Below are 14,704 nucleotides of genomic sequence, written 5' to 3'. Positions count from 1 at the left end.
TTCACTTTCCGGTCACTTCCGGTTTCAGCGGAAATGGCTCCGGTTCTGAATTTTTAAATGGAACACCCTGTATATTGTAACATTTTTGGATTTCTGAGACAATTCTGGATCAGAAACTGACATTTCCGGAAGTTGTTCAGCCTACTTGATTTTTTCAGAGTCACTTTTAAAATTGCATCTAGGTGGCTGATCGGACGTAAACTAATCTATGGACCTCAGGTGATATCAGAAAATTGCAATAGCGGAGTTTTAGTGACTAGTGTGTTGAATATGAATGAGACAAGTTTACAAAATAACATTTTCGTGTCTAACTATTATTTTTCAAATGGCGACCATTTTTTGACAAGCACTTTCCGAAAAAAGGATTTTTTGACAAATCTAACGATACTAATTTATTTGCGATTGGATTACAAATAAGAACATAAATTAAATATTACTGAGGAAAATACTCGATACAAATTCTTTTACTTTTGTCAAGGGTGCCATGGATAGGAATGATGCATAATATTTTGCGGTTATTTCCATCAAGTCCACTTTGGAGAACAAAACGCTCACCTAGGTTATGACAGTGACATAAGCTTTATGAGCAGAAAGTAGAAGTTCCTCTTGATTTTCGTTAATTTTAGTTTAATTTTTCGTCGAAATAATGTATACTCAAAGTGAAAAAGTGGATATGTTGTTATTGTTTGGAGAATGCCACAGAAATTCAAGGAAAGCTGCTGAGTTGTATGCTTAGAGATATCCCAATCGGCAACACCCATCTCATCAGTATTTTCCCTATGTTGAGACTCGTTTTAGGCAAGAGGGAAATCGAGACGCAGAACAGAGGTTTGTCATAAATGAGGAGACTGAGATTAACGTTCTTGCTATGGTAGAAGTTGACAAAACGGTTTCTTTAAGAGAAATTAGTAGAGAAATGCAGATAAGTCACGAATCAGCAAGAAAAATACTGAAAAAGCACGGATATCGAGCATTTAAATATCAGTTACATCAACATTTGTATGCTGACGACGGCAATAGGAGAGTAGTATTTTGTGATTGGTTGCTTCAAAATCATAGAGTTAACTCAAATTTTATCAACTTCATTCTATTTTCCGACGAATCACGGTTTACAAATAATGGCATGTTTAATAAGCAGAATTGTCGGTACTGGGCCCAACAAAATCAACATGCAATGAGAGAGGGCAATTTTCAAGAAAGGTTTGGCGTCAATGTCTGGGCTGGTATCGTTGGAAACAGAATAATTGGTCCAATATTGTTTCAAGGTCAGTTAACAGGGGTTAGATACTTGGGTTTTCTTCAAAATGAAATCGAGGATCATCTTAATGATATGCCTTCAGAAGTTTTACGGCAAATTTACTTCCAGCAAGATGGAGCACCACCCCATAATAGCAGAGACGTACTTGATTTTTTAATAGAGCATTTTAATAATAGAGTTATTGCAACCAACGGTCCAGTACGGTGGCCTGCCCGCTCACCGGATCTGACTGTGTTAGATTTCTTCATTTGGGGATATGTAAAAGAAAGGGTCTACTATGCAACAGCCCCAGCCACTCTCGAAATCTTAGAAGAAAGGATTCAACAGGCATTTAGAAGTATATCGCCTCAAATGTTACAAAACGTGTTGAGAGAAACAATTGAACGAGCTGAAATGTGTCTTGAACAAGGAGGGATGCATGTGAAAATTTACTATAGTGGAATTTTCAAGAACTTAGGATATTGCAAAAAATCTAAGTGCATCGCTGAAATTATTAGTTAAATTTGTTAAATTTGTTGATCCAAGCGCAAATAAATTAGTAACGTTAGATTCGTCAAAAAATCCTTTTTTAGGAAATTGCTTTTCAAAAAATGGTCGCCATTTGAAAAATAATAGTTAGACACGAAAATGTTATTTTGTAAACTTGTCTCATTCATATTCAACACACTAGTCACTAAAACTCCGCTATTGCAATTTTCTGATATCACCTGAGGTCCATAGATTAGTTTACGTCCGATCATGGCCACCTAGATGCAATTTTAAAAGTGACTCTGAAAAAATCAAGTAGGCTGAAAAACTTCCGGAAATGTCAGTTTCTGATCCAGAATTGTCTCAGAAATCCAAAAATGTTACAATATACAGGGTGTTCCATTTAAAAATTCAGAACCGGAGCCATTTCCGCTGAAACCGGAAGTGACCGGAAAGTGAAAAATATGTGAAAACATTCCTCTCCACATACCATTCAACTATACCAAATCTCATTTCAATTCTCCTTATAATCTAGAAATTATGACTTGTCTAATAGATTCGTTGACACCCGGTTTACGTTTACGCAGCTATTTTTATTAAGTACTTTCTTGGTTTTTTCATTTTGTCTTCAATCGAGGACCGCCTGCCCGGTACTGACGATGCCCAATAGGCTGAAACCATATTGATTTCAATTTAAGAACCGGTGGTTCTTAAATTGAAATCAATATGGGAATGATCAAAGAGTACTTATCTATTTATATATATATATATATATATATATATATATATATATATAAATAGATAAGATATAAATAGATATATATATGTATATATATATATATATATATATATATATATATATATATATATATATATATATATATATATATATATATATATATATATAGAGAGAGAGAGAGAGAGAGAGAGAGAGAGAGATATTTTATCGAGTGTGTATGATACAAATCAAAAATGTAACACAAACAGTGGAAATAACACTTCAAAACCCGCAAACCGCGGACACGTGTTTCTGGCTATTGGCCTCATCAGCGTGGTGCAGCCAAGTGTAAAGATGGGCAACACTTGTTTGCCGAAAGCTGGAAACAACATAGACGCACGGAGTCAAAAACAGAAGCCAACCACACATTTGTTGTTCCAGTTAGAAGACCTAGAATTCCCAGGCTACATTCATATATATATATATATATATATATATATATATATATATATATATATATACATATATATATATATATATATATATATATATATATATATATATATATATATATATATATATATATATATATATATATATATATATATATTGGATGATGCAACTAATTTTTCCTTTATTTTCAGTATTTTACTATTAATGTAAGTTGCAAAAATGATTTGAAGCTCTATGACTTCCATTTGTCATCTTCTAGGCACTCTTCTATCTGAACGTGTTATCCTGTTGTGTGCCTTTTTATACGGTACGAACGCCTCAATACAGGTACTTCTGTTGCTTTAGGTAAATTTGCCTGTATTTGGATTACAACAGGCACTGTGTTAAATCTTCTCCAGGTTCTTTGCTTCCAGGAATGTATATTGATTTGTTTAATATACTGAATGTTACGTCCTATTGTGTTTTGATTTGTACTTGTTCCTCCATAAGTGATTTTCGACTGTTAAATTTATGGATGTTTAATTTTTCCCAAATGTCCATGCGGTTTCCCTTATTGACTTGTTTTATGAGTTTTATGTTCTCTGGTGGGGGAAACTTATGTTTGTTTTGTATGGCCTGTGTTGCGAGGTTTGATTTATTCCACAATGAACAATGACTGCATGAAGATCATAATAGTGGTCTGCTAGATTGAAGTGTTCATCAATTTCGAACCTCCATAAGAGTTTGTTGCTCCCGTCAGAGGCTGAGTCATGTTTGAAGATCATCAGTGTTGTTATTGGATTGACTGGTACCTCAGCTATACTTGTTTTCTTATTAAAGTCAGTTAGTTTTCAGATGATTTAAAAGTAAGCTTTGCTCCAGGTTCAAATGAAAACATCTTACCCCTTGCCTCACATGTAGACCTATGACTTTGTAGTTACGTGTGGTAGATTCCCAACGGAAAAACAACAAATTGAACAAATAACCCTAGTGATGCACTATTTGGAACCTATGGTGTAGTAATGAATATTACTCGACTTTTTTTCCCAACACCAAACCGTTATTCCAACACCTCAACACGTGTTTCGATCAGCAAGTGATGATCTTCAAGATCAAACATATCTTCCTACCGAGTTACAAAAGTTAATATAATCATAGATCTTCATTCAGTAAACTGTTAAAATATAATTGTAAAACGAAGAGTATTCCACTCATATACACTGATTGGAGTGAAACTTAAATAATGATTTCATAACTATATGTCCTCAAATTGCAACCCTAGGGCTTCGACTTTACGAATTTTCCATAACCTCTGGTTAAAACAGATACACATTAATGTTTCCAGAGAGATAATAGCTTTTAACAGCGGAATAAAACAAATTATATATGAAGATGTAGATGTAGGAACTCACCAAAGGAGTTTTTTGAAACGTTTTTCCTGCAACTTGATTTTTGCGATTTCTGATCAATATTCAATTCAGGTTAAATTGCCTCTCAGTTGAAGAAAATTTGATTATCAAATTATGTGGTACAACTCTGTCCCCAAAAATAACTCGAGCATGGTCGTAATCGTTTATTTGTTATTCATGAAAGAAAACAACAGTAATGACAAAACAAATAACTTGCCTTCCAATAACCATTGTTATTCAAGATGATCATCGAAAGTCAACAAATAATAAAAAGGCTTTTAGTGACATTACAATAATTCGTCATTCTCTAATCGAGACATAACTCTTATAAACTTATGAAAATGTTGATTGATAAATATTCGTATGTACGTTTTCTGAATGTTGTTTTCATCATAGGCTTCTTTCTAGGAACAACGACACCCAACGATAAATATATATGCAAGTTTTACGTCATAATTTGGACACTATTACATCTAGGTGGATTTGTCTGTCTCTCTTACGGGAAAACCACTTTAATTTTCGATGGATTTTCATTTTTGGTAAAGTTCGTAGACCACATAGCAGTTTTATTCCTCACTTTGATAACTGTAGCAATGCCACTTTCACTCGTTTTCCTGAAGCCGGAGAAGATGAGACAATTATTGGAAGATATTGATTTCTTCGACAGAAAACAAGGATTTTCATCAAGCGCTAACAAATACCGAATATTCTGGTTACATTTCATATTCATGCATACCTGGATACTAGTTTTGATCATTCTGGACTCCTACGTATGGATCAACTCCGTTGGTATTGATTTTTACAGATATTACTTCATAAGAAATGTTCAGTTCTTCATAATGGCTGAGATTTTCCTCATGTACTTTTGGATATCTATAGAACTATCTCTTCGTTTTGAAAGTCTCAATGTTGTCTTGAAAAACTCCTATAAATGTTTCAGCAATAACAAGAAAGCCTCGTATTTCCAACCTGTTCGATTAGTAACCGTATCCGACAAATCTAATGTGGTTGAAAAACTGAAAAATGTCAAGAAATTCCACAACTTTCTCTGCGATATTGTGGCGAATGTGAACGACATATTTGGAGTCAACATTTTGTTCATGATAATTTTTGGAATTGGTATTATAGTTGAGTACACGATTTTATTGATAAATTATACTGTTCTGAATAAAAATGTCGATGGGGCAATTTTTGGACCAGATCTTCAATTAGTGAGCGCCATGTGGATATTTGGAAATTTTGTAAGTGATGTTCAAATTAGCAGTTATTGAGTACCTATGAGATTATTGAACTGTCAAATATCTGCTGAAGAAGTACAAAGAGCAGTTTGATTCATGAGCTATATATTTTTATAGAAAAAAATTACGTTTATTTTTGAGTGAGCTTCCCAACTTTCCTGACACGAGTGTTTGCGTTCTTCGGGAGATTTCTTCTGTGTTCATACCTATGACAATAATAAACGTATTTCTTCATTGTTCACTACTAATAAATATTAATAATTAAAAAAAGGTTGAGAATATAGGATACCTATGTCTAATATGAATCCCATATTACATATGAACTTCCACAAAACAAATAGGTCATGAATCGAACATTGAATATAGTGAACCATATAAACTTTCAGATATTTCATATCGAACAAACGGATATAGAGTTTCAATCTGCTAGATATGCTCCCCAATCGCTCCCCAATTGTTTCTTAGATAGTCGGAATGATAGTTCCATTTAAGATTATTGTCTATTATTATTCCTGAATATTTCCATTTTTCAATAATAACGTGTTATAAGTGGGAAGAGTGTCCCTGGTTCTGCCTTTTTTTTCTCCTCTAAGTTTCGGAGCCTTTGTGGATTGCTACTGCTTCTCTTTTCAATGTGAACTTTTGTGGATTCCCACTTTCTCCTTTACGCTTCAGGACCTTTGTGGATTTGAAACTCATTTGTTCGTTCCTTTTCTTGAGATAATGGAACATCTTTGCATCTGGTAAACAGGTTGAATTGCCAGCAAAGTCATGTAAAATCTGCCTTTTTGGCTACTGACTGCGTTTGGTTTACACAGACCCCTCAATTACCATATAGCTGGCCTTGCTTCACCAAAAATTTACAAAGCGTCAATTAAGAGCACAATTAGGAGCGTTACAACTGCTTAAGCAAGTAGTCTCCCGATTATGGGTGCCATAAAAATTGATGAAAAATTTTTGGAGCTGAGTTCATGAAAAATTTTGGAATTGTGTTAGACATACATTTTTTTGAGGACGAAGCGCAAACACTACAGAAAAATCCTCAACGCGATCTAAGAGCCGTGCCTGTGAGAAAGTAGCGATTCAGGTTGGATTTGAATGATTGGAAATCAAATTCATTTTGAAAAACGTTCTCAGGAAGTTCATTCTATATAAACGCAGTTCTTAAAATAAAGTTTTTGAACAGTGAAGTTCCGAAGATAATTGTAGATACTAATAATCGAAACGTCGTGAACTAACGTGACTTGGAATCTCTCCACTTTTGATTTTTATTTTCTTTTTTCTTTTCTTTGATTTTATTTATTCAATTGTTCTATTTTTACTTGTATTTCATTTCACTATTATTTCATTTCAGGTTTATTTTGGTTAATATAATTCTTATTTTCAGCTATTCATTTTTAATTCTTCTTTTTTAGTTGTCTCAGGGATTTCAAATTATTTTATATAGTAGACAATGGAAGTCCGAACTAGTGAAATTCATCAGTGAAGTTCGAAGTGCACTGAGTTAAACCCCAAAACGGTGAGCAGCCACAAGTCGTCGCATATTTCTGATATGTACGCTCTTGGTGGTTGTTCTAGACCAGTGGTCGCCAACCTGTCGATCACGAGCTACCGGTAGCTCGCGGAGGCAATTCTGATAGCTCTCACAACGATTTCAATTTAAAAAATACAAACTGCAAAAATCAGAGAAGCTTCCGAAAATTCCACAAAATAATCTAATTGTCATAATATTAAACATAAACAGCGGCAACGTTGCGGTGAGCGATCTGCCGCTGACGCCATCAAGCTAGAATCGGCTAGAACCGACCAGCCGAACCAGCGCGTTAGTGTTCGAGAACGATCTGGATTGCTTTGAACGGGATAAATACACACGGCGCGGCTACATTGTGCTTAGTTTAAAACTGAACGCGTAACCAACGTCCAGCGGTTGGGTTAGTAGAGAACAACAAAAATAATATTATGGCAAGCAGTTGTAAGAAGGTAAAGACATACCACTTTCATCAGGAATGGGAAGAACGATACTTTTTTACAGAAGTTAAAGATACAAATGTGTGTTTGTTACGTAATACTTTGGTCTCCGTTGCCAAAAAAAGGAAATATGGGGAGACATCATAAAAGTGTACATTCTAATTTTGAAAAATCATTCCCACTACATTCTGCCGCCAGAAAGGAGAAACTGAAACAGTTAAAAAAGCAGTTAATTGGACAACAATCAATATTTTCAAGAACAGTCGACGAAAATAAGGCTGCAACTGAAGCATCGTACCGTGTGTCCCAGATAATTGCACATAAAAAAGAACCTTATGAAGACGGGGAAATGATAAAACAGGCGTTTTTAGAAGCTGCTGATTCGTTATTTGCCAACTTTATAAATTAAGACGAGATAGTTTCAGCTATAAAATCTATGCAACTTTCTGCTAATACAGTGATGAGACGTGTAGAAGTAATGAGCAATTATATTTTTTCACAGTTAAGAACTGACTTAGATAACTGTGTTCATTTTTAACTTCAACTGGATGAATCAACAGATGTCGTTGACACTGCCAACTGGGCCGTGTTCGTCAGGATGGTTTTTAGTGATTTTACGATTGAAGAAGATCTTTTGAAGTTCATTCCACTGAAAGGACACGCTACTGGACATGAGTTGTTTCCTCATTTAAAAAATATTATTTCTTCCGAGAAAATTCCAATATCGAAAATGGTATGACCAATATCAAATATCAACAAATATCATGTAGAAATAATTTCTACCCTGAAGAATAACTTCAAAAATCGTTTTAAGGATTTCAATGAAATGGCTTTAGTAGCGCAGTCTGTTGTTTCACCCTTTATGGAAATTGATATCCAACAGTTTGCAACTTGTGTTATGCAGAACTTTGGCGAAGACATCGCTGCAACAGAAATGGAAATCATTGAGTTTCAAAATGATTTAACCTTAAAATCGTTAGTCTCAAGTACTGAATGTATCTGGCCTATTGTAAGTAAAGACAAATATTCAGTTCTATGCCGTGTTGCCTTGAAAGTGAAAGTATTATGCAGTTCAACCTATTTGTGTGAATCTTCTTTTTCCAATATGAAGTTTACTAAGAACAAATATCGCAATCGACTTACAGATAAACATTTGGATAATTGTATTCGAATGGCTGCATCAAATTAAACTGCAAACATCAAAGAAATTATCGATGAGTCTGAGTGTCAGCCTTCTCATTGAACGTGCTTTTTTATTTTTCAATGTTTACATTCATGATAGTGCGTTACTATTTTGTTGTTATTATTAACTATTTTTGAATCATACGTGACATGCCGTTGTGGCTGGATAAAAGTTTTTGTTTATTTTTCAAACACCTTCGTTTGATAGGTAAGAATGTAGCTATGAAAAAGTACTTACTAGTAATATTAGTTATTTTGTTATTAGTTTATTATTAGTACCTATGTATTATGTATTACCAGTTAAATAGTAAAATAAATACATATAATGATAAATTAACTGTGAATTATTTCATTTACGTTGCGTTACGTGGCTTCCGTGTGGGTAGCTCGCTGTTTATTCCAAAATTAACGAAGTAGCTCAACACATTGAAGAGGTTGGCGACCACTATTCTAGACCATCAAGGTTGCAGGTAATGTTCGCGTCTCCATGCTTAGGAGGAGACCTTCATACATGAGAACAATACTCCAAAGTAGGTCTGGTTTGAGCTTCATAAAGCATCAAAAGTTGTTGTGGTGTGTAGAGTTTTCTGGTTCAGAACAGTGTTCCAAGCTTTTGTGAAACAGTCTTTGCAATTCCAGCGAAATGATGGTACCAAGACATATTGTTGTCCATTTTGACCCCCAACAAACCTATTGAAGCAGGAAGCGGGATTGTCTGTTCAGACATTATTATACCCGGTTCGGAGACATTTATGTTTCTGAAGAAAACCGATGCTTGGTTAGTTTCACCCCAATTCGGAATAACTTCTAGATCCTCATTAAGATATGCAACCTTCTGCTGCAGGTGAAGATGAGCATCCGCAGCCGATATCCTGGAATCCAAATGGAATGACGAAACAACTGTGCTGTCGTCAGCAAAGCAATAAAGTGGATTTTCATTTTTTCTCCAATAAGTCGTTATGAAACAAAAAGAGGATTGAAGACAATATGGATTCCTGGGAAACACCACCATTGATAGTAAATGTATTCAACATCGATGTTCGTCCAACAAACGCTCATGTCACATACTGTCAAAGCAGAAATATCAAGCGCAACAGCTCTTGCCTCTCCATGTTTCTCGATTGCGTTATTCCAAGCTGATGAGCCTTACACAATAATAATCCGTTCAAGATGTTAAAGCCTTCCAAATATTTAAGGATCTTATACTTAACGACTTTCTCCATGATTTCTCATATCACTGATAGCAAAGCGGCTGGTCTACAGTTATTTGAAAGAATTTTTTTGCCCGTTTCCGATATAGGCTGAACGCGAGCAATCTTCCAACAAGAAGGGAAAACTCCTTCCTTATAAGATAGGTTGAAAAGTCTGCAGAATACTAGTGAGAGTTCATTCACGAATTTTTCAAGTACGATGACGGTAATTTCAAAATTCGTTGTCAAAAATAATTTTCGACTTTGTAAAACTTTTCTATGTACCTATCATTGAACATCAAAAAAAGTCAATCATTTTATGATTTCAAAATTAGACTCTATTAGACTCTATTAGACCGTGCTTTCGGGGTCTATAATACGAAAGAAGGTCTCGAGAAGGTACTAGACATTATCAAAAATGACCATCAAGGGAATGACTACTTCAAAACGATGGTGGAACATACTTTTGCTAAAAGACAGCAGGAGCCTCTCAAGGAAGAGAAGCCGTCACAACCAGTGCTCACACCTTCTTGCATCAGAGAACATCAGAACCTGCTTCAGATCCGGAAATACTATCCGCACCGGTCTCTCGAAAACCAGGCCCAACAAACGCGGACTGCGATTCCAAGAATTGCATTTACCGGATACCCTTTGCATGCGGAAAATCCTATATCGGTGAAACTGAGAGGCCATTAAATGTTCGCATTGCCGATCACAATTAACACACACAGCGAGGGGAAACCAGCAAATCAGGAATAGCAGAGGATGTTTGGACCCATCAACATAACATCGAGTGGTCCCAAGCTGAGATCATACACAGGGAGGACCATTGGTTTAGGAGGAAATTCAAAGAAGACGCATACATGTGGTCCAACAATGTATTCAGTCAAGCTACCGTAGAGATACGCAACATATAGAAACCCATAATCAAGCGAAAAATGGCCAACTCCCGACAAACGAGCATCTCCCACTAAACCGGTGAAGTGAAAAAAGGAAAACGGAGATAAGTGAAAGTACTCGAATGAGCCATAAATAGTCATCTTTCGAAGGAATCAGTCCAGTTATCACCCGAAGACGATTGTGGATACTAACAAGTCAAACGTCGTGAAGTAACTTGGCTTGAAATCTCTCAACTTTTTATATTTTATTTTTATTTTTTGTTCAATTGTTCTATTTTTACTTGTATTTTATTTCACTATCATTTCATTTCAGGCTTTTTTGCTTGATATAATTGTTATTTTCAGCTCTTCTTTTTTAATTCTTCTTTTTTAAGAGTTCCTTCAGGGATTTCAAATCATTTTATATAGTATCAGACAGTGGAAGTCCAAACTAATGAAAGTCATACCTTTCGGTATATTTTCCGTGTATTTTATTCGAATGGATAAACATGATTATCATTTATATTACTATTATCATTTTTTACCTGTAGTTTGCGCTGGCCAGGTTCTATCTCCCGAAGCCTCGATACATTCAGGAGGGCGCGCCATCATTATCAACCAACGACCACTCCCCACATCGTGAGGTAAGTGATCATTGGGTCCAAGAATCATGTGCCCTGAGCAAGCGCATTGAGCTAAAAACGACAGCCTTCTGCATCTGTCCGGCTAAGATTTCTGCTTAAGTGCTGCAGGCCGGTATGATTTTAAGATTCAAGAGTAGAGAGGACATCATTCCACCAAGGACTCCAATAATCAGAACAACCATCTTGACAGAGTGGTCTGAATAGAGTCTGCGAGTTCGAAGAGAAAATCTCAATATTTCATTGGTTTTTCCTCCGCTTTTTTTGGACGATATTCGTCTCGCTAGAAGCTGAAAACTCCACGACAAATATCGTCTTGCTCTGGTGGTCGAGAAGGACTACATCAGGCTCATTAGCTTGTATGAGCCTGAGGGTTGGGAACGACACATCAGTGTCTCGTCAGTATCGTCAGAGTGCCGTAGATGCTAATATAGCACTTTCAGGGCCGCGTCATGTCGATGGATATATGCCGATTCCGCATATGCTGGACATGATGATAGCAAGTGCATTAGGCACTTGCGCCTCGCGCGGGCGCCTCGCGGCAGGCCCTGTATCTTATGTCACGAACCTCTATATCCATCACGCGACTGCGGTAGATTGAAGTGTTGAAGACACCATCCTGGCAATCCATGATGAACCCTTCAGTTTTCGACTTCAGCCCACTCGACCTGAGGAAAGCGCTTTGATAAGCCAAGGTCTTCAATGTTATTGAAGAAGACCCCATGCATTAGTTTATCATTGTATTTCCGCAGAAGTGAGGTGATCTCTGCGGCTTTTATATGAGCTTTTGCTGAACGGGTTCCAACTCAGCGTTGAAAAATAAACCGAGTTCATCAGCTGCTCGGGCAGCTGCCCTGAAGAAAAATGCTACAATTCTTGCTCTCTCATGGTCACGGACCATGCAGAGAAGAGGATCCAAACTCCTGACGACTTTACAGGCTATATCCAGTACCATTCTGTCATGTAGACACTCCAAACTCAAAAGTCCACGGCCTCTCTATTGTCAGGGGAAGTACAACCGTGAAACGGGTGATTTGGGATGCAAACTCCTATAGAGATGCATCCTTTTTCGGGTCCTTACGTCGAGTTGATACACCTCCTCCCTCCACTTCATTAAAACAAACTAGTAGATTAGTATTGGAACGGCGAGCATATTTGTTGCAGCAACTTTGTTCCTACAGTTCCGATTACCAGATCTGTCGAAGTTTGTCTGATACTTGCCGCGGAGAGAGTTCTTCACTGCTGTTACCTCTTGTGAGTGGCGTTGTTCCACCCCGAGGTAAGTATACGTCTCTCCGGCATCCAGATGCTGTAGGATGCTTCCATCTACGAGCTGCACATCCTCTCCATAGTCTCCGCATCGTTCTCTTTTGAGATGGACCATTGCACATTTGTCTATCCCGAATTTCATACCGATAGCATGCGTATACTCTTCCACTTCCATCAAGGACTGATGGAGATCCTTCTCTCCAGAGGCATAAAGTTTAAGATCATCTATATAAAACGAATGGTGACCTTGTGCCTCCGGTTTCCGGGGGTGCAACAATTATAACCTCGAGTATTTCTGAGCGCAACGGATAATGGCAATAGTGAGATGCAGAAGAGGAGGGGACTGAGGGAATTGCCCTGAAATACACCCCTTCTGAAAGTGACCCACCCTGTTTGGACTCTTGCTTGACCAGATGTTATGGTAAAGTGAGTTCGCCAAAGTGGTAACAGTTGTTCAATGCATCTCACTATTTTGTCGGGTATCGCAAGGTATCTGAGCAAATGCAAGATGAGCTCATGCAATATTGTATCAAATGCCTTACGGTAATCGATCCAGGCCATAAAAAGGTTGCGCTTATATTGTATAGAGTCCTGGGTTACACATCTATCGATGAGCAGGTTCTCTTTACATCCAGCGACTCCCCTCTTCGACCCTCTCTGCTCATATATCCGTTCGAATTATTATTATTATTTCCAATTTATCTCTTGATTGAAAATTGCAAACATTCTCTATCTTGGATAATTTTCATTTTTTTTTTTCAGCTGGGTGTATTTCTCTTAGCATATGCAGGAAATCGTATTTCTTCTGAAGCAACGAAAACAATCTGCATTTGCTACAAATTCCTCAACGAACTCAATTCCAGTACGCACTATGAGACACGAATCATCGAAGATGAATTACATTTTCTTGTAGAACAGCTGAGTCAGAGAAAACCTTGTTTATCTGCCTCTGGATTTTTCACCATAAATTTCACCATGGTTGGATTTATCTTGTCCAGCATCACATCGTACATCATAGTTGCTATTCAGTTTTTGAAAGAAGACGCATCGAAATGAAATTTTAGGATCAGACTAGTTTTATGGAGTTTTAAAAGACCACTTTTCATGTTTGCAGTTTTTTCAAGCACTCCATGTGAAGTTTATGAAATCTAAAACTATTGTATCTTTTTTTTCTACATCTACTACTTTTGTAACAATCGAGAATAGGTTGAATCCGATCATTACAGTAAATCCTGTAAAATAAGAAGTGAATTCGCTGATTCGGTGTTAGCTTTCGGAGTTTTCTTAAAAAGAAGCTCCATCCAAAAGGTAGAGTAAATATGAGTTATTGAATAAGGTTGTTCCAAAAATTGTCTCACAAAAAGTGAGAGTATTCTGAATATGTACATATCACTCTCGTTTTTCAATATGTATTCAAATACCTTTCATTGAGCCTAAAAATTCATGAAGTGCATGTAAATGTAATGTTTCACCGGACATTGGATAATCATGATCAGATGATAGTTCAACGAACCATGGTCAAAAATTGCATAAAACATGTTCAGGAAGGATTTGCGTTCCAGAGCATTTTCAAAGAGCCTATTATGTAGAATGTTTTTTTGAGTTTGCCACAAACATTATATATTTGCTTATACCAAGAGAGGTGTTGAACAAGAATTGTTCAAGCACAAGCATTATTTTTGTGATTGATGATGAGTCTGTTCTTGGGACACTAGCTTTTGAATTTCCCAAAGATGATCTATATTTTCTATTTTAGTTTATTTTCAGATATATCTGAAACAAGTATACATGTGTCATCGACATATATCAGAAGTTTTTCCCATGCTATTTTATCAGGAAGATCATTATTAAAAATCGAAAAATTCCTCTGAAATGACCTCGTCGATATTTACTAGGAATTTCCTTGGAAGGATGCTAACCAATTGTTTTTCATTTTGGAGTAGAAGTGTACCAAAGACTGAACAAAAACATCATCGAATTATTTCCAACACCCCATGTCGTATTGCTCAATGTGAAATTGAATAAGGTGTATCCCAAGGAACAGTTCTGGGTC

The 14,704-nt window shown here is 36.5% G+C and overlaps 1 protein-coding gene across 1 annotated transcript; it reads left to right on the top strand.

Moving 5' to 3' along the window:
• Positions 1 to 5,013: 5,013 nt before the first annotated feature.
• On the top strand, positions 5,014 to 14,322 carry LOC141487487 (uncharacterized). Its single transcript, XM_074186578.1, has 3 exons — positions 5,014 to 5,548; positions 6,520 to 6,590; positions 13,108 to 14,322. Exons 1-3 carry the CDS (start codon positions 5,014 to 5,016, stop codon positions 13,705 to 13,707), a joined length of 1,206 nt encoding a protein of 401 aa, XP_074042679.1. The 3' UTR covers positions 13,708 to 14,322.
• Positions 14,323 to 14,704: the final 382 nt, after the last annotated feature.

The sequence above is a fragment of the Leptinotarsa decemlineata genome, unplaced genomic scaffold (genome assembly GCF_025532065.1).
Source record: "Leptinotarsa decemlineata unplaced genomic scaffold, Ldec_3_MD MMD2_P_RNA_scaffold_2, whole genome shotgun sequence".
In the NCBI taxonomy this organism is placed as follows: domain Eukaryota; kingdom Metazoa; phylum Arthropoda; class Insecta; order Coleoptera; family Chrysomelidae; genus Leptinotarsa; species Leptinotarsa decemlineata.
This window is presented reverse-complemented; position numbering and strand designations above follow the sequence as displayed.